The sequence below is a fragment of the Hemitrygon akajei genome, chromosome 21, assembly GCF_048418815.1.
Source record: "Hemitrygon akajei chromosome 21, sHemAka1.3, whole genome shotgun sequence".
In the NCBI taxonomy this organism is placed as follows: domain Eukaryota; kingdom Metazoa; phylum Chordata; class Chondrichthyes; order Myliobatiformes; family Dasyatidae; genus Hemitrygon; species Hemitrygon akajei.
In genome coordinates, this window is record NC_133144.1 from 18,252,265 (window position 1) to 18,278,959 (window position 26,695).

General features: G+C 40.0%; 1 protein-coding gene across 2 annotated transcripts in view; it reads right to left on the reverse strand.

The window, feature by feature from the left end:
• Positions 1-10,714: 10,714 nt before the first annotated feature.
• The window catches only part of slc12a1 (solute carrier family 12 member 1), a 150,801-nt gene continuing 134,820 nt past the window's right edge, over positions 10,715-26,695 (reverse strand). For both annotated transcript variants that reach the window (XM_073024915.1, XM_073024914.1), the window contains exons 23-26: positions 17,060-17,146; positions 12,160-12,295; positions 11,981-12,048; positions 10,715-11,649 (exon numbers count right to left, since the gene is read on the reverse strand). In XM_073024915.1, the coding sequence (XP_072881016.1) occupies positions 11,514-11,649; positions 11,981-12,048; positions 12,160-12,295; positions 17,060-17,146 (427 nt within the window). In that variant the 3' untranslated portion in view covers positions 10,715-11,513. The remainder of the gene's footprint in view (positions 11,650-11,980; positions 12,049-12,159; positions 12,296-17,059; positions 17,147-26,695) is intronic.

The window sequence follows — 26,695 nt, forward strand, 5'->3', positions numbered from 1 at the left end:
GCTGATGACACGGCCATAGTGGGGTGTGTCAGGAATGGACAGGAGGAGGAGTATAGGAAACTGATACAGGACTTTGTGATATGGTGCAACTCAAACTACCTGCGTCTCAATATCACCAAGACCAAGGAGATGGTGGTGGACTTTAGGAGATCTAGGCCTCATATGGAGCCAGTGATCATTAATGGAGAATGTGTGGAGCAGGTTAAGACCTACAAGTATCTGGGAGTACAGTTAGACGAGAAGCTAGACTGGACTGCCAACACAGATGCCTTGTGCAGGAAGGCACAGAGTCGACTGTACTTCCTTAGAAGGTTGGCGTCATTCAATGTCTGTAGTGAGATGCTGAAGATGTTCTATAGGTCAGTTGTGGAGAGCGCCCTCTTCTTTGTGGTGGCGTGTTGGGGAGGAAGCATTAAGAAGAGGGACGCCTCACGTCTTAATAAGCTGGTAAGGAAGGCGGGCTCTGTCGTGGGCAAAGTACTGGAGAGTTTAACATCGGTAGCTGAGCGAAGGGCGCTGAGTAGGCTACGGTCAATTATGGAAAACTCTGAACATCCTCTACATCGCACCATCCAGAGACAGAGAAGCAGTTTCAGCGACAGGTTACTATCGATGCAATGCTCCTCAGACAGGATGAAGAGGTCAATACTCCCCAATGCCATTAGGCTTTACAATTCAACCGCCAGGACTTAAGAACTTTTTTTAAAAGCTATTATTAATGCTTTTTGAGATAGTGAATTAGATGCATATCATATTTTTTTTACTGAGTTAAGTATTGTATGTTATTAGTTTTGCTACAACAAGTGTATGGGACATTGGAAAAAAAGTTGAATTTCCCCATGGGGATGAATAAAGTATCTATCTATCTATCTATCAAATCCTTAGTAAGAGGTGACATAGGATTGGAAGATGTAGAATCCTTATAGGTGCAGTTAAGAAACTTGCAGAAGTAAAACTACCCTGTGGAAGTTATTGTAAAAAAGGCAATGTTACTATAGTAACGGGGATTCAATAAACAGGTAGATAAGAAAAATCAGATTGGTGTTGGATCTCAAGAGAGGAGATTTGTAGAATGCATACAAGATTACAAGATGTTTTTTTTAAGAGCAGCTTATGGTTGTACCCACCATAGGAAAGGCAATTCTGAACTGTGCGTTGTGTAATGAACCAGTTTGACTAGGGAGTATACTTAAAGCAGAAGTTTATATGTTAGGGCGTCAAAGGTAATGGGGAGAAGGCAAGAGAATAGGGTTGAGAGGGATAACAAATCAGCCATGATGAAATGGTGAAGCAGATTCCATGGGCCAAATGGCCTAATTCTGTTCCCATGTCTTATGCCCTTATAGGCATTGACGGTCAATTTCCCTCCAAAGACACTGCCTGCCCAAGTTGTATGTTGCACCAGGTCCATAATAGCTTGTTCCTTTGTTGGGACCTCAACGTACTCATCAGAAAAACATTTCTTCCAGATTCCTTAAATTCATTCTCCACATTACTACTTTGATTCAAGAGCCTGATGGTTGAAGGGTGGTAACTGCTGTTGAACCTGGTGGTGTGAGTCCTAAGGCTCACCCAACCTTATTCCTGATGGCAGCAATGAGAAGAGAGCATGTACTGGGTGGTGGGGATCCCTGATGATGGATGCTGCGTTCCTGCGACAGTGTTTCATATAGATGTGCTCAATGGTTGGGAGGACTTTATCCCTGATGGACTGGACCATATCCGCGACTTTGTGTAGGAGTTTTTATACCAGGTTACGATGCAGCCAGTCAATAAACTCTTCAACACAAGTTTATCAAAGTTTTAGATGTCATGCTGAATCTCCAGAAACTCTGAAGGAAGAAGAAGCACTGTTGTGCTTTCTTCATAATTGCACTTACATGCTGGGTCCAGGGTAGATCCTCTGAAATAATAACAACTGGGAATTTAAGGTTGCTAACCCTCTCACCTCTGATGAGGACAGCTCAAGGACCTCTGGTTCCCTTCTCCTGAAGTTTATGATCAGCTCCTTGGTCTTGCTGACATTGAGTTGTTGTTATGACACCACTCAGCCAGGTTTTCAATCTCCCTCCTATATGCTGCGTTCATCATCACCTTTGATTTGGCCCGTGACAGTGCTATCATCAGCAAACAGAGAGAAAGCCACAGTTTGGTCAAGCATATAACCATATAACAATTACAGTATGGAAACAGGCCATCTCGACCCTTCTAGTCTGAGTAAAGAAATTCCCCCTCGTGTACCCCTAAACTTTTGCCCCCTAACTCATGTCCTCTTGTTTGAATCTTCCATTGACTCTCAATGGAAAAAGCCTATCCAAATCAACTCTATCTATCCCCCTCATAATTTTAAATACCTCTATCAAGTCCCCCCTCAACCTTCTACGCTCCAAAGAATAAAGACCTAACTTGTTCAACCTTTCTCTGTAACCTAGGTGCTGAAACCCAGGTAACATTCTAGTAAATCTGCTCTGTACTCTCTCTATTTTGTTGACATCTTTCCTATAACTTGGTGACCAGAACTGTACACAATACTCCAAATTTGGCCTTACCAATGCCTTGTACAGTTTTAACATTACATCCCAACTCCTATACTCAATACTCTGATTTATAAAGGCCAGCATACCAAAAGCTTTCTTCACCATCCTATCCACATGAGATTCCACCTTCAGGGAACTATGCACCATTATTCCTAGATCACTCTGTTCTACTGCATTCTTCAATGCCCTACCATGTACCATGTATGTCCTATTTTGATTATTCATACCAAAATCTAGCACCTCACACTTACCGGCATTAAACTCCATCTGCCATCTTTCAGCACACTCTTCTAACTGGCCTAAGTCTCTCTGCAAGCTTTGAAAACCTACTTCATTATCCACAACGCCTCCTACCTTAGTATCATCTGCATACTTACTAATCCAATTTACCACCCCATCATCCAGATCATTAATGTATATGACAAACAACATTGGACCCAGTACAGATCCCTGAGGCACACCACTGGTCACCGGCCTCCAACCTGACAAACAGTTATCCACCACTACTCTCTGGCATCTCCCATCCAGCCACTGATGAATCCATTTTAATACTTCAATATTAATGCCTAAAGATTGAACCTTCCTAACTAACCTTCCATGCAGAACCTTATCAAAGGCCTTACTGAAGTCCATGTTTACAACATCCACTGCTTTACCCTCATCAACTTTCCTAGTAACCTCTTCAAAAAATTCAATAAGATTTGTCAAACATGACCTTCCACACACAAATCCATGTTGACTGTTCCTAATCAGACCCTATCTATCCAGATAATTATATATACCATCTCTAAGAATACTTTCCTTTAATTTACCTACCACTGACATCAAACTGACAGGCCGATAATTGCTAGGTTTTCTCTTAGAACCCTTTTTAAACAATGGAACCACATGAGCTATATGCCGATCCTCCGCCACCATCCCTGTTTCTAATGATATTTGAAATATTTCTGTCAGAGCCCCTGCTATTTCTACACTAACTTCCCTCAAGGTCCTAGGGAATATCCTAGGATATTCACTTCTCACTTTATCCACTTTTATATTCCTTAAAAGTGCCAGTACTTCCTCCTCTTTAATCATCATAGTTTCCATAACTTCCCTACTTGTTTCCCTTACCTTACATAATTCAATATCCTTCTCCTTAGTGAATACCGAAGAAAAGAAATTATTCAAAATCTCCCCCATCTCTTTTGGCTCCACACATAGCTGTCCACTCTGATTCTCTAAGGGACTAATTTTATCCCTCACTATCCTTTTGCTATTAATATAACTGTTGAAACCCTTTGAATTTATTTTCACCTTACTTGCCAAAGCAACCTCGTATCTTCTTTCAGCTTTTCTATTTTCTTTCTTAAGATTCTTTTTACATTCCTTATATTCCTCAAGCACCTCATTTACTCCATGCTGCCCATATTTATTGTAGATATCTCTCTTTTTCAGAACCAAGTTTCCTATATCCCTTGAAAACCATGGCTTTCTCAAACTTTTAACCTTTCCTTTCAACCTAACAGGAACAAAAAGATTCTGTACTCTCAAAATTTCACCTTTAAATGACCTCCATTTCTCTATTGCATCCTTCCCATAAAACAAATTGTCCCAATCCATTCCTTCTAAATCCTTTCGCATCTCCTCAAAGTTAGCCTTTCTCCAATCAAACATCTCAATCCTAGAAACGAGAACAAGCTCTCATTTCTCTCCGATACAGCAATCTTGCTCTCAGGTCCTCAAGTTTTGTTCTCCACTGATTGCACATTTGTCGACAAGATGCTGAGTAGTGGAGGCCATATCTCTCTATGTTTCAGTCTGGCTTGTAATACCCTCCTCCTGCTTCACGTCCGATTATGGCGATGAGCCTTCATCCTTTTAAAGGTGCCATACCTGTCTAGTCTGCCAAGACCTTCAGACAATCACAAGATCTGAAGATCATTAAATTGATTTAAAAGTACATTGCCTCAAGGGAAGTTATGTGCTGCAGATTGCAGTGAGAGTAATTCAAAATAAGTGTATTTAAAAGAATATTTGGAACTATTGTCTGCAGCACATAGAACATTGCTAATGATCACCAATGCATCTTGATTGGTATATTAAAAGTAAAAAGGTTGCCAGGTAAGAGCGAGGCTCACTAGGAACCAAATAGGTAATATCTCTGCAGGATCACGGAAAATGGGTGAGGCTTTAAACAAATACTTTCCCTTTGATATTCACTAATAAGATATGGTAGCTGGAGATTCCGTGGAAGGAGGGGTGATATTCTTGAACAAATTACCTTTAAAAAGAGGACATTAGATGTTTTAGCCAACATAAAGGTGCATAAATCCCTGCAGCTTAATCAGGAGTGTCTCTAGATGTTATAGGAGGCAGGGATAAGACCATAAGATATAGGAGTGGAATTAGGCCATTCAGTCCATCAAGCCTGCCCCACTATTCTATCATGGCTGACCCATTATCCCTCTCAACTCCATTCTTTAGTTTTTTCCCTATAAACTTTTATGCACTGACTAAGAACTGCACAAATTCACTACTCTCTGGCTAAAATGTTCCGTCTCATCTGTGTTCTAAATGGACACCCTTCTATTTTGAGGCCACGACCTCTGGTCCTAGGCTACCTACTAAAGAAAACATTTTCTCCACATGCACTCTTTCTAGGCCTTTCAATATTCGATTGGTTTCAATGAGATTCCCCTCCCCCCATTCACCTAAACTCTAGCAAGTACATGTTCAGAGCCATCAAATGCCCCTCATGTTAACCCTTTCACTCCTGAGATAATTCGTGTGAACCTCCTCTGGACTCTCTCCAGTGCTAGCACATCCCTTTTCAGTTAAGGGGCCTAAAACTGTTTACAATACTCCAAGTGTGGTCTGACTAATGTCTTATAAAGCATTGTTCAGACCGCTAAAGTCAGGTAATTAAAGGCCAGTGTGTAGAATGTTGGAAAAAAATTCTGAAGGCAGGATCAATCCACATTTAGAAAGGCAGGCATTGATCAAGAATGGCAATTTTTTTCCCTGGGAGATCCTTTCTGATGATTTGATTTGTTTAATGTTGTAAGTAAATATATTGGTGAGAATAGTGCATTTAATGTTGTCCATGTAGACTTCAAGGACCCATATGGAAGGCTGGAGCACAAGAGACTTGAGGGGTGACCTTATGAGCCATATATTATCATGAGGGATAAAGATAAGGTGGATGATCACAGGGTCGGGGAATCTATAACTAGAATGGATAGATTTAAGGGAGTGCTGAAAGATTTAAAGGGGATGTGAAGGTGGTGAATATATAGAATGAGCTGCTAGAGAAAGTGGTAGAGATGGATACAATTACAATGTTTAAAAGTCATTTAGACAAGTGCGTAGATAGTTAAGGTTTATAAGGAGATGGTTCAAATGCAGGAAAATGTAACTAGTTCAGTTTGGCGCGGATGACTTGGGCTGTAAGGTCAATTTCTGTGCTGTATTGCTCTATAATTGGAAACCTTTGTCCACTGGGGTAGCAAAGGGGCTGTTCTGATTCCCCTACTGTCTGTTATGTGCATTAACAACAATTTTATTGAAGAGATACTATTAGTAAGCTTGCAAATGACACCAACACTGGTGTTGCGGATAGCAAGAAAGATAATTGGGCTACAGAAAGATATCCATCAGCTGGTAAGCTTGGCAGAGCAACGCGAGATGTAAGTTAATTCTCAAAGTGTAAAGTAATACATTTTGGGAGTTCAAATAAGGGTAGTAGACACAGCAAACATAGGGGAACATAATAATACAGGGTATATGGAATCAATCTTTATTAACTGGCATATGGAATAAAAGAAGATATGGAACAGCTTTACAAGATTGGTGAGGTCACATCCATAATATTGCATATGGATCTATACTCCTGTACACTCTAGGGAGTATGTCATTCTTCTGGTACAGTGCAGAGGGGACTCACCAGGTTGCTATTTGGGATGGAGTGTGTAAGTTTTAGGATGTGATTAGATAGGCTGAGTTTATTTTTCTAAGAGTAAAGAATTATGGAGTTTTGATGGAGGTGAACAAAATTATGAAGGGCATGGATAGGGTGGATACAGATAAACTTTTTCCCCATAGTAGATACCCATACTCAGAGGGCAGAGGTTTAAAGAAAGTAGGTTTAGAGGGGATAAAAGGAACCAGCTTTTCATCAAGATTGTTATAAGTCTGGAACACACTGCCTAAGGGTGGTGGGGGTGGAGATTCTCACAATATTTAGATATCTATATAATCACCGAGTACTGGATGGTCAGCATCAACAGGATAGGGCAAGAGGCCTGTTTCTGTGCTATACCACTCTACAGATGGAGGAGGGTTTTAGAAAGTACATTTAGACTAAAGCCAAGAATGACCATTTTTTCTCACCTTGTGTGTGTTTTGAAAAATGAAGCGTCTTTTGTGGTCCAGTGTTAACTAGTTGTTTATGATAACCATGTCACTTTAACTTAAGGGAATGGAGATCAGATTTACTAAGGGAGTGAGCAGGGTGAGAAAGGTAATATTTAGTCAAGACCAATGCATCAAAATCAGAGACAGGAATCATTTGCAGTGTTGAGATGCAGCAAGTAAACGTGCAGGTACAGCAGACAGTCAGAAAGTCAAACCGCATTCTGCTCTTTATGGTATGGGTTTGGTCAACACAGGAGTTTGGTACTTAAAAGTAAAGTCATCAATCAGAGATAGTACTTTGGTGAAACCACAAGACCATAATATATAGGAGCAGAATTAGACCACTTGGCCCATCACGTCTGCTCTACTATTTCATCACGGCTGATCCATTTTTCCTGTCAGCCCCAATCTCCTGCCTTCTTCCAGTATCCCTTCATACCCTGACAAATCAAGAATCTATCAACCTCTGCCTTAAATATATATAAAGACTTGGCCTCCACAGCTGCCTGTAGCAACAAATTCCACAGATTCAATACTCTTTAGCTAAAGAAATTTCTCCTCATCTACATTCTAAAAGGACATCCCTCTATTCCGAGGCTTGTGTCCTCTGGGTCTTAAGACACTCCCATCATTGGAAACATTCCCTCCAAATCCACCCTATCAAGGTCTTCCACCTTTCCATAGGTTTCAATTAGGTCATCCCTCATTCTTCTGAATTCCAGTGAATACAGGCCCAGAGCCATCACTCTTCATATGACAAGCTGTTTAATTCTAGAATCATATTCGTGAACTCCTATGAACTCACAAGAGAACTCAGTTTCAGCACATCCTTTCGAAGGTAATGGGGCCGCAAAACTGTTCACAATACCCCAAGTGAGGCCTCACCAGTGCTTTACAGTTTCAACATTACATCCTTGCTTTTATATTTTAGTCCTTTTGAAATGAATGTTAACATTGCATTTGTCTTTCTCATCACAGACTCAACCTGCAAATGATCCTTTAGGGAATCCTGCACAAGGACTCCCAAATCCCTTCGCGCCTCAGATTTTTGTATTTTCTCTCCATTTAGAAAATAGTCAACTCTTTCGTTTCTTCTACCAAAGATCATGATCTTAGACTTCCTGACACTGTATTCCACCTGCCATTTCAGTTTTGGTACCATAAGAGGCTTGGGTCTCCAAATCTAAATAGTCTGGAGTGCTGCAAAGGCTCATTCATTAGTCACCGCATGGCATCGGATGTTTGCAGACTAGCCAGTTCAAAGTTCAAAAATACCCAATGTCTGAAGCATTATTTCAAACCTTTCCTTTTGCATGCTGCTCTAGTGTGGTGCAGACAAGTTCGGTTCTGAGTGAATGAGATATAGCTGCCATAAAATTGGGTGGCACAGTACTGCAGCAGTTAGCATAATGCTTTACAGCACTAGCAGCCTGGGTTCAATTCTTGCCATTGTCTGTAAGGAGTTTGCTTGTTCTCCCTGTGACCATGTGGGTTTCCTCTGAGTGACTAGCAGGAGTGTGATCAATGGTCAGGTACATGAGAACCTGGGGTCAATGGGTGTTGGGAAGGGGAGTCAGGAGGTGGTGGGTGAAAGAGTTGGTGAGTCAGTTGTATGGAGGGGGCAAATTCCTACTGAGTTATACAAATACAGTACCTCATATGTGTTGCCTCTCTTATTGATTGCATTCACATGCTTGATATACTCATAGATTCACAGAGATATGCAGCAGGGAAATATGGTCTTCAGTCCAATTCTTCCAAACCAGCTGAGATACTCATCTAAGCTAGTCTGTGTTTGGCCCCCAAATCCTAAGACCTTTCTACAGGGGGCACTATTGAGAGCATCCTGACTGGCTCCATCCTCCATCACCGGCTGGTACGGGAACTGTACTTCCCTTAACCACAGGGCTCTGCAGAGAGTGGTGCAGACAGCCCAATGCATCTGTAGATGTGAACTTCCCACTATTCAGGACATTTACAAAGACAGGTGTGTAAAAAGGGCCCAAAGGATCATTCGGGACCCAAATCACCATCCACAAAACTGTTCCAGCTGCTACCTTCTGGGAAATGGTACCGTAGCATACAAATCAGGGCCAACGGACTCCAGGACAGCTTCTTCCACCAGGCCATTAGACTGCTTAATTCATGCTGACACAACTGTATTTCTATGTTATATTGACTCTCCCGCTGTACATACTAGTTATTATAAAATACTATAAACTGCACATTGCACATTTAGACGGAGATGTAACATAAAGATTTTTACTCATGTATGTGAAGGATGTAAGCAATAAAGTCAATTCAATTCATGATTCCAAACCATTCCTATCCACCTCCTTTCATAGATCATCTTATCACCGTGTGAAAAATTTGCCCCTTAGATTCCCTTCAAATCTCTCCCCTTGCATGTTATTGTTTATATTTACTTTGAGATACAGTACAGCAATAGGCCCTTCTGGCCCAACATGCCTGTGCCATCCAATAGCACCCATGTGACCAATTAACCTAGTAATCCATACATCTTTGGAATGTGGGAGGAAAATGGAACACTCAGAGGAAACCCACATGGTCACAGGGAGAACAAGCAAACTCCTTACAGACAATGGCAAGAATTGAACCCAGGCTGCTGGTGTTGTAAAGCATTATGCTAACTGCTGCAGTACTGTGCCACCCCAAATCCCTATGCCCACTGGTTTTAGAATCTTCTATCCTGGGAAAATGTCTACTTGCTTGATTATGCCTCTTAATTTTTATAAACCTCTACAAGGTTACCCCTCAGTCTCCAATGCCTCAGGAAAAACAGACCCAGTTTATCCAATCTCTCCTTATAACCCGAGCCCTCTTGTCCTTGTGAATTCTTTTCTGCTTTCAGCTTGAATCACAGCCATCCTGTAGCATGGTGACCAGAAATGCACACGATATTCTAAGTAAAAAAAAAACAAAAAGCTGGCAGAACTCAGCAGGCCAGACAGCATCTATGGGAGGAGGTAGTGACGACGTTTCAGGCCGAAACCCTTCATCAGGAGTGAAGTAACATGGGATGGTCGAGGGGGAATAAGAAGTGGGGGGAGAAATGAAGTAGAGAGCTGGGAAGTGATAGACTGGAGGGAAATAGGCTAGGGGGAAGGTGGAGAATTATGAGAAATAAAAGAGAAAGAAAGTTAGGGCTGGGGAGAGATTATGGTGAGGGGGGAAAAGGAGAGAGAAAGAGAACCAGACTAAAATTATAGACAGGGATGGGGTGGGGGGGGGCAGGGGTATCAACGGAGGTCTGTGATTTGAATACTCACACAATATTCTAAGTGTTGTCTAGCGTTAGTACTACTGCAACATGACATACACTCAGAGCTCTGCCTGATAGTCATATGCCGCAATAAGCCGTAATGTCCACATAGATGCAAGTTCATGTCAGCTTTTTGCCTCAAAGCCGTAATAATGGAATGGCAACACAATGTACTTTTGAAATATGCACTATCTGCACCAATCAGTCCCAATATTTTAACTTTAAATTTCAAATAAAAAACACAACTGAAATTTTGGAAATTCCAGAAAGACATAAAATGGTGTGTAATTTTATAATAGTCAAATGTTACCCTTGTTTGGATACTAAAGTGAGTCTGTTAACATTTCAAGTCATTTTAAAAATCTAAGCCATGTAATATTTTAATATAAATATAATTGTTATATGGTAATAAATTTAAACAGAAAAAAATGAGTATCATTTTGTGAAAGTAGTAGAGAATGCATATTCTATCCTACTGTTTTGAAGAAAAAGGGTAACATTAAATTCTAGTGTAATTTATTTCAACAATTACTTGACACAAGGTTATCATTAATGTTATGCAGATTACACAGTTAAACTGAAGTCATGGAAAAGTACACTCTACATGTCAACAAAAATATCTGTGTCATATTACAAGTAATTCCTCCAAATAGAATTGACCACATGAAAAAATGTTTTGTGCTTTCCAGAATTTTTGTTAAGAAAATGCATCTCATTTAACATTTTCTCATCTTTCTTTTAGCCAAGTTTTGATTCTGTGTTCCAGAATGTGACTTTGTCAGACAATATTAGACTTTTCTCAATCTATTCTTATGCCTAAGCTCAATGTTGAATAATACACTGTACATAATTATAGTTCAAAATGAGGGATAAAGTGTTTTTTTTGTGCTCAGATGAAAGAATATTGTTCTGTAAAATGGACTGGAAACTCCACTAAGATCTTAAAAGCCAAATGATTTTGGAACTCGATGATTGCAACATGATGATTACTTCCCTTTGGTGTAATGACTACACAAGTTAGAGTAATATTCCACCTTTGTAACATTACAGTGAAAATACAAATCATTAACACAGCAGCATATTAACCTTACAATTACAGATGGTGACCATACGTGAGAATACAATTTCAGAAGAGGAATAACTATTGTCATTATTTATGAAATGCATCAGAGAATTATAGAAACAAGAATTAAGCCCGATTGCTACTTAGATTAAGAGATTCCCTCTAGGCAACTCTCAAATATACCGTATGATAAATAAATGTGGCATTTGCTGCAACTATGACATGCATGTTACAATTAGGAGTAAAAGGTCAGCACATTTTTTTGATTTCCTCTGATCATTAAGACAGGAGGTAGATTTCTGGAAAGAATCTCCAACCAAGCCATATATAGGTAGCTTGATACAGCTTCTTTTCTTGCAATTGGCAGACTCCTAGAGTGTGACAAAAATAAAATGTTAGCACCTTTTAAAAAATAAGTCAGAATAATCCACTTGCAAATAAGCTGCATTACTGTTAGTAATACCTATAGGACTGGGATTTATAATCACTTTTCCCATTTATGGATTGAAGTAAAAAAAATCTTAAGAATAGGTCAGTATTTTAGTCAATTCACCATTTTGTTCTCTAATCTTTTCTAAGTGATGTCTAATCATAGCCACTTTCTCCACTAAAAATACAGCAATATGTACTTTTGAATCTGTCATGTTACTTTATCTAAATCACTACTTCAGGATTATGAACACATCTGTAGACTTTACATACACAACAATGATGTTGGCAGCTCGGGAGTTCTCCTGTAGAAGTTCATTGAGTCTGACTTGACGGTATGTCTAATTTAAAACAAAAAGCCAGAGTGTACATTTCTGTTCATCAAATAACAAAACAATTCATACAGTATATGTATTATGAATACAATAGTTTACAGGATTTTTTTTGCCTACCTTGTCTTTAAATCTCTCTAGCTCAGCATCGGTAATTTTCCATGGATACTCCTTCTGCAATATCTCAGCAGTTGCAGGATCCTTGGAGCTTTCATGCAGTTGATATGGTTCAATCAATTCTTCAAATGCTTTCCAGCTGTAATTAGTCATAATCAGCCAATCAAAGCACAATTATTCCATAATTAATAAATCTCACACCAAATTTCAAAGTAAATTTATTATCAAAGTACACATGTCACTAAATACTACATTACGATTCATTTTTCTTGAAGGCAAATATGGAAATATGAAAGAATTTATGACAAAGTATAAATAATAAACTGACAAAGAACCAATGATTGATTAGAAACCAGTGCATGTAAACACTTAATATCATAGCCAATGCCTTATGATTTACTAAGATTTTGTATATTGGACCGATATGCTGGAGCTCCCTCTCTCTGCTCTTGCACTTTATATCTGAACCCACATGGTCTCCCTCCACAAGACTGGTTTTTCGATTGACCGTGAGTAGCAGAGGCCTGGTTCCCCAAAATACCAGTCTGTAACAGTAACATCACAGGTTTGGTCAAAATTCAGAGATCACTGCACAGACACTTCATCGGACGAGGAAACAAATTGGGTGAATATAATCTGCACCAATCCCTTTTCTATCCTGTTAACAGTGATGCATTCAATGTCCAAATCACCACTGCTCTCACCTAAAACTTAGTTCAGTTGTATGATCAGGAAAACTGTGGCTCAGCACAACATCATCCTTGATGCAAATGGGGTCACTAAGTATAACAATGAGTGACGTCACTTATAATGATGCTGATCTCTTTTGTTCTCACTGAACAAAAGATCATGTTTGCTGTTGCGTGCTGGGGCAGCAGGCTGAGGGTAGCAGACACCAACGGAATCAACAAACTCATTCGTAAGGCCAGTGATGTTGTGGGGGGTGGAACTGGACTCTCTGATGGTGGTGTCTGAAAAGAGGATGCTGTCCAAGTTGCATGCCATCTTGGACAATGACTCCCATCCACTCCATAATGTACTGGTTAGGCACAGGAGTACATTCAGCCAGAGACTCATTCCACCGAGATGTAACACTGAGCGGCATAGGAAGTCATTCCTACCTATGGCCATCAAACTTTACAACTCCTCCCTCAGAGTGTCAGGCACCCTGAGCCAATAGGCTGGTCCTAGACTTATTTCCACTTGGCATGATTAACTTATTATTTAATTATTTATGGTTTTATATTGCTATATTTCTTCACTATTCTTGGTGCGGCTGCAATTTCCCAATTTCCCTTGGGATCAATAAAGTATGTCTGTCTGTCTGAATAAACTGTTCTTCACCGAACCAATGCAGGAGTTGAAATTAAGCAAAATAATGCTGTGGGTTTGTCAAAGTCACCCTTAGAAGTGGTTAATACCTCTGTATTATCTGGATTTACCCATTCTCTGCATCATATTTCTGAGGGGTCTGCAACTTGACATTGCAGAACAACTCAATTGTACTTTTGCACATTCCCACTGTCACCATTGCTGCAAGAAGTCTGATGTAAAATGCTGGATGGTATCATAAATCTGCGGTAGTAGTAAAAATATGATGAAAGAACATTACTCGCTTCTTCTGCAGAAGCTATCTGACTTGCTGAACAGTTCCAACATGTGATGTCATATTATTCCATCAATGATTGTGATAATGTTGACAGAGAAAATCATGTGGTATGTTGGTTATTTCACTTTTCTAAATAATGCTCCACAGTAAGTGCCTCAAGCAACTTGGTTTGGTGAGCAGCAAGCTTGATTTTCTGGCTCTTTGGCTTCTGTGGTACGTACAGAGAACCATAAAAAAAATTCAATATTTTTTCCAAAGGGGCCTAAGCTAAATGCTGATCAACCTAATAAGTAAACCTTCAGAGCATAATTAGAGGAAGTATTGATTGATCAAATGACTGTAAATGAACCTGCACTTGTGTTGTGCAAGTAGTATTCAGTAAACAACATTCATGAAGGGTAGCGTGGTTGGCTCTGTGTAGGAAGACTTTGAAAAGGAGTTTAACAAGGTACATCCAGACAAAATTGACTAGTTGTCACTAAAAATCTTGAAGAATAGATACAAAAATGCCTAAGGAAAAGGATGAAGGAGTTGAAACTGGTGCCAAGCTGCTTGGGTCCTAGTGCCCTTCCCTTGGACAACATTGGTGGCGTGGAGAGGAGAAGGCCTGCAGCTTGGGCAACTGCCGGTCTCCCATACAACCCTGCCCAGGCCTGCGCCCTGGAAACCTTCCAAGGTGCAAATCCATGGTCTCACGAGACTAACGGATGCCTATTATTACTATTATTAGTGTACGTCACTGCAGCATGTAACCTCATAGCTTGACATACTCCTTTTCAAATATTACCATCAGTCTAGGGTAGGGGTGCCCACAGACCCCTTGCTTAACGGTATTGATCTTTGGCATAAAAATGGTTGGGAACCCCTGGTCTAGGGCATCAACTCTGGTTCAAAAAGGAGTTCAGATCGCCTTACTGGGAACAATACTGGGCATACCTAAAATTGTTAAGGTACCAGCTGAGTGACGCTACAGTAAAGGAATACTTGCATATAAGTAATCAGTGGGCAATGGATATCAAGTTCACGTACAATAGATCTGATCAAAGCCTTAGGTCTCACCACATCATACTATAAATGGAGAAGGTAGTGCCCAGATCTTCAGTGATGATGAGACCCAGCATGTGAGTGCTAAAGGCTAAAACATTCGCAACTAAGTTAAGCCAGATGATCCATCTCAGCTTCCACCTGAGATCCCCAACAGCAGAGGAGTCAGTCTCCAATCAATTTCATTCAGTCCATGTGAAATCAAACAACAGGTGATGGAATAGGATACGGCAAAGGGAATATCTCGGGAGTGGTACTGAAGATTTATGCTCCAAATAAGCTGTATTTCTAGTCAAGCTGTTCTATTAATGATTAATTACTCAGCCATGTCCTATTCACAAAAAGGAGAAATCCAATTGTGCTAATTAATGCCAATCAATCAATAAAGTGACAGAAATGGTATCGAGTGGCACTTCCACCAAAGCCCACTTTGGGTTTTGCCAGAACCACTCAATACAAACGTCATTAGTTCTTTGATCCATGTTTGGATCAAGACTGTACGGTCCCTCTCTCCCTCTCACTCGGTGCTCCCGGAGAAAGGTCTCTACATTCGAATGGCCTCTCTCTCCCTTGATGCTGTCAGAGGATGAAGCCAGACAGGCTTAAGTCTTAAGCAAGGCTTAATTATCGTTTTTGTGGATTTGACTTACCGTAGTAGTTCACATTATGACGTGTTTCAGGTTTCTGGTCATTCCTTTATTTTGTTGCTATTTTGTGTGATTTTGATCGGGCAGCCTGCAAATAATGAATGATGGCGCTGGATTGAGCTGGACTGGGCTGAGTTAAATATGCCTGGACTCTTTCGATGATTTTGTGGGTTGGTGTTTTATATTCTGTGTTCTTTCATTAATCTTTTTGCCATTTGTGTGATTGGTTTCTTTTTTTGCAGGGAGGGCAGGAAAGTAAATGTTTTTCTTTGAACAGGGTCTATGGTTTTCTTTGTTTTGTGGCTGTCTGTGGGAAGTTGAATTTCAGGGTTACATACTGCATACATACTTTGATAATAAATGTACTTTCAATCTTTCCATTGGTTGTTGGAGGTTAATCATCAAATTTAATCAGAATTACATGTTTAATTATTTCTGATTGTTTTCAAGTATCTTTTTCATTTACAAGCCACAGAAAGCCTAACTGTTCAGTTGTCCATAGGGAGAAGACTGCACCCAGAAATCTAATCCTGGGTCAGAATGGACTTTAGTCTGAAAGGTTAACTAGAATAACCTCCAAATACCTGTCAAAACTGACATATGCACAGGTGCAATGAAAATCTTACAAAGGCACCGAGCATCAAATAAGCAGCATTCACAAGAAAAATATACATTAAACACATTTCTTTATAAGAACAAAAATGTAATTAGAACAAAATAAAGTCTATTTCAGTACAAAGTAATCAGAGTGGTCACAGTGCTGCTAAACTGTACAAATGCAGTGGTGATTAGGGCTTTGCTAGTTGGTTCAAGAACCGTAGCTGTGAAAAATGGCATGGCTCAAATGGTAGGGATTTTAAAATATTAAATAATTATTTTTAAAATGATTTTTAATCTCAAGAAGTTTTAGTAATAGTCTTAGAATTTTTGTGAATATCAGAGACATCCAGAAGTGCTCAAACATGCTAAATTTAGTCAGCTATCAGACTTTTGGTGTTTTCATGAGCTGGTACTGCACCACACATTGCCCTGTGTTATGCAGAGCCTCAATATTTAGGATAAAGATGGGTTTGGACAGAAACTCTGTCCAAAGATAATTTGTTCACTGTTACCATGTATAGGTCAATAGGAATTTGGGGAGGCTTGCTGCTTGTAGAAAGTTCCCGCCCATTAAAGTAACTCCAAGACATTGGCCAAAGAGGTAGAATTTAATAAGTGCCTTGGAAGAGTAAGAAAACAAAGATCGAGTGGGGTGGGGTTGGACAAATAGTTCACACCCTTGGCAGCTGAAGGCACTGACCAAGTGGAGTATTAAAAATTTGGGGATAATCAACAACAGATCATATTGCAAGTGTAGACCACAGAGAGTTGCCAAGCTCATTATAGGAATAGGAAATGGTTAAACCACTGAGAAAGTTAAGGAGCTGTTTAACTGAGAGGTACACAGTTAAACAGTGGGGAGGGGGAAGGCATTGAAAGGTGATCAAGGCAGTGTAAATTAGGAATGCCGATAGTTTTAGAGAACATCAGTTTATGGAGGTAAGTAGGGAGTAGTCAGCCAAGGGTTTGCTGGAATGCCAAATCTGTCAGCAACTGTTCATACCTCTCCTTGCTAGGTTTCACATTAATGTCTCCAATGACCTTGATGTCAGCACACTGAATCCTGAATTTTCCCAGAAGTGCGGCCATTCTGTATAAAACCCAGAAGAATGAAATGTGAAAAGAATGATTAAGAGAAAAGTACAGCAGACTCTGTAAACACACAGACACAACATTGTACCGGAAATACTTAGTAATGTAGGGAGCATATGTGGAGCTAAAGATGCTGCCCAATCTGATGTGCATGGCTACTATGCCTAAGCAATGTCATTTATCTTGCTGTTCAATTCAATCATTAAAATACTGGGGATTATCCTTTGTTTGAACTAATTCATTGCTAAGCTTTTTATCACGTCAACTCTTTCTCAAATATGGAGCTCAGAACAGCTACTGTATACACTGTATATTCATTTTCTTTATTCTACAGACTTGAAATTGTAGTGCTAGGTATATGTGCATTATAAGGTCAATGATTGCTGTACCGATGAATTTGGTTTTAAATCTATCACTGAGAACTTTAAAGCCAGGGGCCCTACTACAGAAAACAAAACCAAAAAAAAATCCAGCTTCTGAGACTGTGGATGAGACTGGGTTTGGTGCAAGGAAGGTTATGTACTGATTAGGGTCCTGTGGTTTTGTAAGATTCGAACCTAGGTGCTGAACAGTGTCATGTGATCAAATCTCTAAGGCTGCATTTTCCCATTCATTAACATTTCATAACAAAATATTTCTCTTTCAGTAAATTGTATCTTATGTCATATAAAATATAACTAACACTATTTTTGCCAAATGTCAGCTGCCACTCTGTAACCAATTCTGTCATCTCGCAAACATCTTTTGGCTCCCTTTGGTCCTCAGTATTATACATATTCAGCCTAAAAATTGGAGAGTATCTAGAAAGACTATGTGGCTAGGCACAGCTCAAATGCCATCTATAAATCTGCTGATGATACAACCATTGTTGGAAGAATTTCAGATGGTGACGAGAGGGCATATAGGAGCACGATATATCAGCTCATTGAGTGGAGTCACAGCAACAACCTTACACTCAACATTGCTAAGACTAAGGAACTGATTGTGGATTTCAGAAATGGTAAGGTGATGGTACACGAACTAGTCCTCACAGAGGGATCAGAAGTGGAAAAAAGTGAGCAATTTCAAGTTCCTGGAAGTCAGTATCTCTAAGGATCTATCCTGGACCTAACATATCAATGTAGCTCCAAAGCAGGCATGACAGCAGGTATACTTCATTAGGAGTTTGAAGAAATTTAGTATGTCACACTTGCAAATTTCTACAGATGTTCTGTGGAGAGCATTCTAACTAGCTGCATCTCTATCTGGTATGGGGTGGGAGGTGGGAAGTCTACTGCACAGGATTGAAATAAGTGGCAGAGAGTTGTAAACATAGTCAGCACCATCACGAGCACTAGGCTCCGTTCTATCCAGGCCATCTTCAAGGAGCAATGCCTCCAAAAAATGGCATCCATCATTAAGGACTCTCATCATCAAGGTTCTCATTGCAACTATCAGGGAGGAGGTACAGAGGCCTGAAGGCAGACATTCAACATTCAGAAACAGCTTCTTCCCCTCTTCATCCGATTTCTAAATGGATATTGAACCCATAAACACTACCTCATTAATATTTTATTTCTATTTTTGCACTACTTATTTTTTATATATATATATATATCTATATCTATCTATCTATCTATCATATACATACATACACTGTATATATTTACTGTAATTAACTTTTTTCCCTATTTGTATGTATTGAATTGTACTGCCACCGCAAAGACATCAAATTTCACAACATATGCCGGTGATATTAAACCTGATTCTGATTCTAAAGACACATTAATTCAGCAGTGTGGAGCAAACTGAAAATTATTTTCTTTGTGAGCTACCAATGCAAAGTTCTACAGCAGTAACGCTCATGCATTTTGTGCATGAATTAGGCTTTGCATGCTTTCTGCTTTGAAAGGCCTTGCAGAATGCACACAAAAGAAACCAATAAATCCCAAATCTGGGTTTGAGGGAGAAATCTTAGAAAAACATTTAAGCAAGTAGTTGTCCAAAACTGATTCTAGGGAATGGCTCTGCACTCTGAGCAGGCTCCTTTTCAATACTGTATTGGCTAAACAAACTTCACAACTGTTCTGAAACCTGCACGCCACCCACAGGCCACACACACATGGACCAGTATCAAGGATGTTCTGTAGGCATTACAGTACTAGATGCCAGTGTATGATTATGTATCCCTTTGTGTTCAAAGTCCCAATGAACAGCCATGAATGGAAATTGAGAAGTTTGTGGACATAGCCAGTAAATACTCGATTCCTCTATTACTGATTTTAACTTTATTCATATTGTGTGCTGTAATGCACCAAAATGTTGTAACAAGCAATACATTTTCTATGTCTATGCAAAAATTGGTATTATTCTATTTAATATGTATTCAAATTATATATGCATGTACTGGAACCCTATGGGCTGCTATTATATACTGCCCATTGTATTTGAAAAACTTCTTAACCTCTATCTTTCCTTCTAACAAAATTTTAAATCTTATTTGGTGCCTTCTCCTTCATTCTGTGCTCAATTTCCAACACAGCTGTGAAATAATTACTACACCCGTCTGATATTTCCTTCCAAACTTACACTTGATCCTCCAAGTAAATTCCCCATGGTCAAATCTTCACTATGTGATTATTTAAATTGGCCAAATATTACTATAAAACGAACCATGGGTTAGAAGATGGTGATTGGTGGAGTTCATAAGAACAAATATTTTTACATTGCTGTTGATTAGGGTCTGGAATGTCCTACATGGGTAGTAGTGGCAGCCTGTTCAACTGCAGCATTCAAAATTGAGCTGACTGTATCCAAAAGAAATGAATTGGCACGCAAAGAACAGGGAGTAGGAATAGCTGGATTACTTTTGCACAGAGTTAAAGATCATTCTTGAGCTGTGACATTATGGATAGCATAATGAAGGATTAACTAAAATGAGAAGCAGTCTTTATGTAATAAAAACTGTACAAAATTTAATTTCCAACTGATACTTTCTGGCAAATGAAACCAATCTGGGTGTGGGATATTCTGATTCTGACCCATTGAAACTACATGAGGAAAACCATAGACAATAGTTCCTGCTATTATCACATTGTTAAAGGTGTATTCCTGCCTCTTAATGCACAATTTAGGACCTGTCTAGTTTGTCATTTAATTTCTGGTTAGTTGCATATTCATGAAGCCATCCTTCACATCATAACAAAAGATACACACATATAGCAACACACACAAAAATGCTGGAGGAACTCAGCAGGCCAGACAGCACCTATTGAAAAGAGTAAACAGTCGAACGTTTTGGGCGAGACACTTCTTCAGGACCTTTTTCTGTTGTCTGGAGCTTGTACTCAAGAGACTTTTGGAGCAGACATCGATATTGAATATACAAAGTAGTTCTGCTAGTTGGAATGTGTTGCCATTGTAAATATGTAATTCTGTACATGTTAAAGTACGTGATTATAGTAATTGAACCCATAATTAATCATTTATTGTTATTTTTGTGTTGAAGATGTATAAATTCTCTTGGACTCCATCTCGCTAAGGTTCGCTATGCGAATAAAGAATTTGCAGCTCAGTTTTATTCAGTCACAAGTGCAGAGTGGCTACAGTGTTGCAAGGTTTGCAATTCTGGCAAAATAACATCAAACCAAAATGATGAACACAGCAAAGGTCAAACTACTTACACATTGCTGATCCTTTAAAGCGTGCGGGAATCAGTAATGGCACACTTTTAATAAAGTTATTAGTGGGGACTTCAAAGAAACAGAGGTAACAATATGAACTTCCAGAGATAAGAACACTATCCATAAACCTTAATATGAGATTTGCAGTTTTTAGTATAGGCCTGCTTATTAATGGCAAATTAAACAGTAAACTTTTACTGGAGTCACTTGTGGTGAAAAGAGTTTTCTTAATTATTAATGAATTAATATGCCATGACCTCTCATCCACAAAAACATTGACTGGCACTCCACAAAGCCTTTTTTGTTGCTCCATTTCATGGAGACAAATATTTTAAGCACATGGCTGTTGGTAGGCTGTTTAGCTTCAGCCTTCCCTCTGGAAATGCCTCCCAAAAGTTTTATCTTTCTGTCCTGTTCACTTCCTTTAAAAGGCTTTCTCAAATATCCATCCACCGTAATACTCTGATAATCTATAAATCCTGATGGCTCAGCATCTGGCTCATCCACCAGATGACATTGGCTGAGTTCATTTTGAACTCACTGGATGTCAATTTTCACATTTCATTTCAACTCACTGGCCTCTCACATTCCCTTAAAATTCACTGTGTTCACCAGAAAAATGATCAAAGATTTATCAAAGTATATGTGTTACCATATACTGCCTTGTTTCATTTTCTCAAAATGAAACACTAGAATTTTACAAAAAACTATGCATTATTGAAGACTGACAAACAACCTGTATGTAAAAGACAAACTATGCAAATAAAAATAATACTGAGAACATGAGTTGTAGAGTCCTTTAAAGTGAGTCTGTAGATGATAAGAATCAGTTTCAAGTAGTGGTGAATTAAGTCATCTACTCTGGTTCAGGAGCCTGATGGTTGTATGGGTCATAACTGTTCCTGAACCTGATGGTGTTGGACTAAGGCTTCTGTACCGCTGACCTGATAGCAGTAGTGAGACGAGGGCATGGCCTGGATAGTGGGGGTGTTTGTTAATGGATGCTGCTTTCTTACAGCATTGCTCCACAAAAATGTGCTCAAGGTGGGAAGGGTTTTGCCTGTGATGGACTGGGCTGTACCTACCACTTTCTTTTGCTCTTTCCATTCCTGTGAATTGGTGTTTCCATACCAGGCCATGATGCAACCAGTTAGGATATTCTCCACTTGTAATCTACAGACACGTTTGTCAAAGTTTTTGGTGACATGCCGAATTTAAGCAAACATCTAAAGAAAAGACAATGTCATTCCTTGTTAACTTCCAGCCATCAGGCTCTTGAACTAGCATGGATAACTTCACTCATCTCAACACTGAACTGATTCCACAACCTATGGACTCACTTTCAAGGACTCTAACTCTTGTTCTCAATATTATTTATCTATTTATTATTATTATTCTCCTTTGTATTTGCACAGTTTGTCTTCTTTTGCACATTTATTTGTCTTTTATTATACACTGTGTAATGTTTAAAAAAGTGAAGTACAAGCATGTTAGGTACTAATAGGAAATAAGATCCAATAGTCTGCAAAATCTCCCTCTCACTTTTATACACTGGTTATCTTCCCTCTACACTCTCGGTCCTGATGCGGTGTTGACCTGAATGTGGACTACCCTTTTGCCTCCACAGGATGCTCATCTTGCTGAGTTCTCCTGGATTTTTTTTTTTTTGCTTGTATTTGAAAATCTGCATGCAATGGTTTATAAAACCAAGCTTGTTTAAGTATTCATCCCAAAAAGATTTCTTCACTCCAGTGTATTTGTGTAGTGTATTAAAAGTCTTTCAGGTTTACTCTAATTTATTAAAGTGTCCTTTAAGTTACTGAAAAGTTGGCTGTTGAAAATTGCAATAGGGGCTCATGATTATGTTGCAGATTTGTCTTCAACTTCTACATTCCAAATGTTTCAACATTACATTGACTAAAGTAGTACCCAGGTGGAAAACTGATGTGATTTTGTTTTACTGCTGATGGTTTGTGGGCATTTTGAATTAAACAAACACGTTTATTTTTAAACACAGCAGTATTTGTTGATAAATGCCACACATCTTGACAATGTAGCCTTCAATATTAATATTGAAGGTCCGTACATACAGGCCTAACCTATTTATGAAAGTTGTGGCTAATTTGGCACTTGCCCTTTTACAGTCAATACAAAAATAACAGGGTTCTCTTTCACCAACAACATAGAAAGTCTGTACTTCATTCAAGCAAAGTAAGGTAGAACTGTCAAGTTCCAAAACCTCCAGATTTTGACTTACTGCCATTCTCCAGCTAACCCATATTAAGCAAAGGTACGGGAGGTACATGGCCTGCCTCCACTTTCAGAAAAGCATTTTAAAAAAATCACTCTTTGTCATTTCTGCCAAGTGCATTATGATCCTACCACCAGCCACATCTTCTCCTTTTCACATTCTGCAGGAATCAATCCCTCCACGACATCTTGGTCTGCTCATTCATTTCTCTCTTTTGCCTGGCACTTGCCATTGCCCTCACATATAGTTGTTACACTTATCCTTACACCTCCTCTCTCACCACTATCCAGAAACCTAAACAGTACTTTCAGGTTAGGCAAAGGTTCATGTGCACCTCCACCAGCCCTGTCTACTGCATTCGGTTCTCCTGATGTGGCCTTCTCTACATCGGCAAGACCAGATGCAGACTCAGTGACCATTTTGCAGAACATCTATGCTCAGACCACAATGGCCATCCCAAGCTCCCAACTGCTGACTAACTTCAGCTCTCCTCCCCCTTCCCACACTGACTTGTCCATCCTTGGCATTCTCTACTGCCAGATGAACACAAATATCCCCCTTGAGTAGTCTACAACATAATAGTAATTAACCTCCACCCCCCAAACTTTTACTTTTTCTCCCCCTTTGCCACCCCTTCTTTTCCTCTTATGTTTGTCCCCTTCCCCCTCCTCCATGCACCAATTTCACACACAGAAACCCCACCCAACCTCCCCTTTAGTTCCAATGGTCGAAGGCCTCTCTCCCTTCTCTAATAGAAGCACTCCCACTCCTTTACTAATCAGAATCCAGCAGTGGTGTTTCTGCTTATCTCCATGCAGAATCCGTCTCACATCTTTACACTACCCTCCCTACCTTGCTCCATCTGTTGTTTCCTTTTCTCTCTCTCTCTCTCTCAGCTTCTATCTTCATCTGCCATAGTCTATCAGTTCCAACCCTACCTGCACTACCCATCTTTCATTTTACACCCCTCCTCAAACCCCCAAATGCCTCAAAGTCCTTCTCATGCTAGCCACTTCGCCTCTCCTGATGCAGGTTTCAGTGCAAAACATTGACAGCTTAGTTCTTCCCACTGATGCTCCTGAACTTGTTGAGTTCTTCCAGCAGATTGTGTGTCATTTTAAAAAAATGACCTCTCTGCTTGGCAAAATCCAATTGTCCTTTTAATGACAACTGCATAGGGCTACATTTCAATTTTGCTAAAAACAGCTTCATGCAGGTCTGTCGCATCATCAGCTTCAAGCATGTGAATGAAAGTGCAGAAAGAGCATGAGCTGAACTTTAGAACCATAGAACGTTACAGCACAGTACAGGCCCTTCAGCCCTCCATGTTGTGCCGACCCATATAATCCTTAAAAAAAGTACTAAACCCACACTACCCCATAATCCTCCATTTTACTTTCATCCATGTGCCTGTCCAAGAGGTTCTTAAATACCCCTAATGTTTTAGCTTCCACCACCATCCCTGGCAAGTCATTCCAGGCACTCACAACCCTTTGTGTAAAAAGCTTATCCCTGATGTCTCCCCTAAACTTCCCTCCCTTAATTTTGTACATATGCCCTCTGGTGTTTGCTATTGGTGCCCTGGGAAACAGGTACTGACTATCCACCCTATCTATGCCTCTCATAATCTTGTAGACCTCTATCAAGTCCCCTCTCATTCTTCTACACTCCAAAGAGAAAAGTCCCAGCTCTGCTAACCTTGCTTCATATAACTTGTTCTCCAAACCAGGCAACATCCTGGTAAATCTCCTCTGCACCCTCTCCATAGCTTCCACATCCTTCCTATAATGAGGTGACCAGAATTGAACACAATTCTCTAAATGCCGTCTCACCAGAGATTTGTAGAGTTGCAACACGACCTCTCTACTCTTGAACTCAATCCCCCTGTTAAAGAAGCCTAGCATCCCATAGGCCTTCTTAACTACCCTATCAACCTGTGCAGCGACCTTGAGGGATGTATGGATTTGAACCCCAAGGTCCCTTTGTTCATCCACACTCTTAAGTAACTGACCATTAATCCTGTACTCAGTCTTCTGGTTTGTCCTTACAAAATGCATCACCTCACACTTGTCTGGATTGAACTCCATCTGCCATTTTTCTGCTCAACTCTGCAGCCTGTCTATATCCTCTTGTAACCTTCAACAAACTACAGCTCCATTCACAACTCCTCCAATCTTCATGTCATCCGCAAACTTACTCACCCATCCTTCCGCCTCTACATCCAGGTTATTTATAAAAATCACAAACAGCAGGGGTCCCAGGACAGATTCCAGTGGCACTCCACTAGTCACCGACCTCCAGGCAGAATACTTTCCTTCCACAACTACCCTCTGCTTTCTTCCTTTAAGCCAATTTTTTATCCAAACAACCAAGGTTCCACTTATCCCATGCCTCATGACTTCCTGAATGGGTGTCTCATATCTTGTCAAATGCTTTGCTAAAGTCCATGTAGACCACATTCACTGCCCTACCCTCATCAATTTCTTTTGTTACCTCTTCAAAAAACTCAATCAGGCTCGTGAGGCACGATCTTCCCTTCACAAAGCCATGTTGACTATCCATGAGTAGACTGTACTTCTCCAAATGCTCATAGATCCTATCCTTAAGAATCCTTTCCAGTAGTTTGCAGACCACCAATGTAAGACTCACCGGTCTATAGTTCCCAGGTTTCTCCCTATTACCTTTTTTAAACAAGGGACCTACATTTGCCATTCTCCGGTCCTCTGGCACTTCCCCTGCAGCCAAAGAGGATTCAAAGATCATAGCATGTTGGATGACAAATACTTAGTTGGTTAAATTTAAGGAGTTGGGAAAGTTTAGAAGCTAACTTGAAAGATCAGAGGATTAGACCATAAAAGATAGGATCAGAATTAGGCCATTTGGACCATCAAGTCTGCTCTCTGCTATTTCATCATGGCTGATCCATTTTCCCTCTAAACCCCATTTTCCTACTTTCTCCCTATAATCTTTCACACCCTGACTAATCAAGAACCTATCAACCTCCACCCTAAATACACCCAATGATCTGATCTCCACAGCCGTCTATGGCAATGAACTCCACAGATTCACCACCCTCTTGCTAAAGAAATGCCTCCACATCTCTGTTCTAAATGGATGTCCCTCTATTCTGAGAATGTGCCCTTTAGTCCTGGACTCCCTACCACAGGAAGCATCCTTTCCACATCCACTCTATCGAGGCTATTCAACATTCGAAGATTTCAATGAGGACCCCCCCCCCCTCATTCTTCTAAATTCCAGTGAGAACAGGCCCAGAGACATTAAAACACTCCTCATATGACAATCTTTTCATTCCAGAATGGGAGACAAGGAGATGGCGGAGGAACTGAACAAATATTTTGCATCAGTCTTCACTGAGGAAGACATCAGCAATATACTGGACATTCAAGGGTGTCAGGGAAGAGAAATATGCGCAGTCACAATTACGACAGGGAAAGTACTTAGGAAGCTGAATAGTCTAAGGGTATATAAATCTCCTGGACCAGATGGAATGTACCCTCGTGTTCTGAAGGAAGTAGCAGTGGAGATTGTGGAGGCATTAGAAATGATCTTTCAAAAGTTGATGGATTCTGGCCTGGTTCCGGAGGACTGGAAGATTGCAAATGTCACTCCGCTA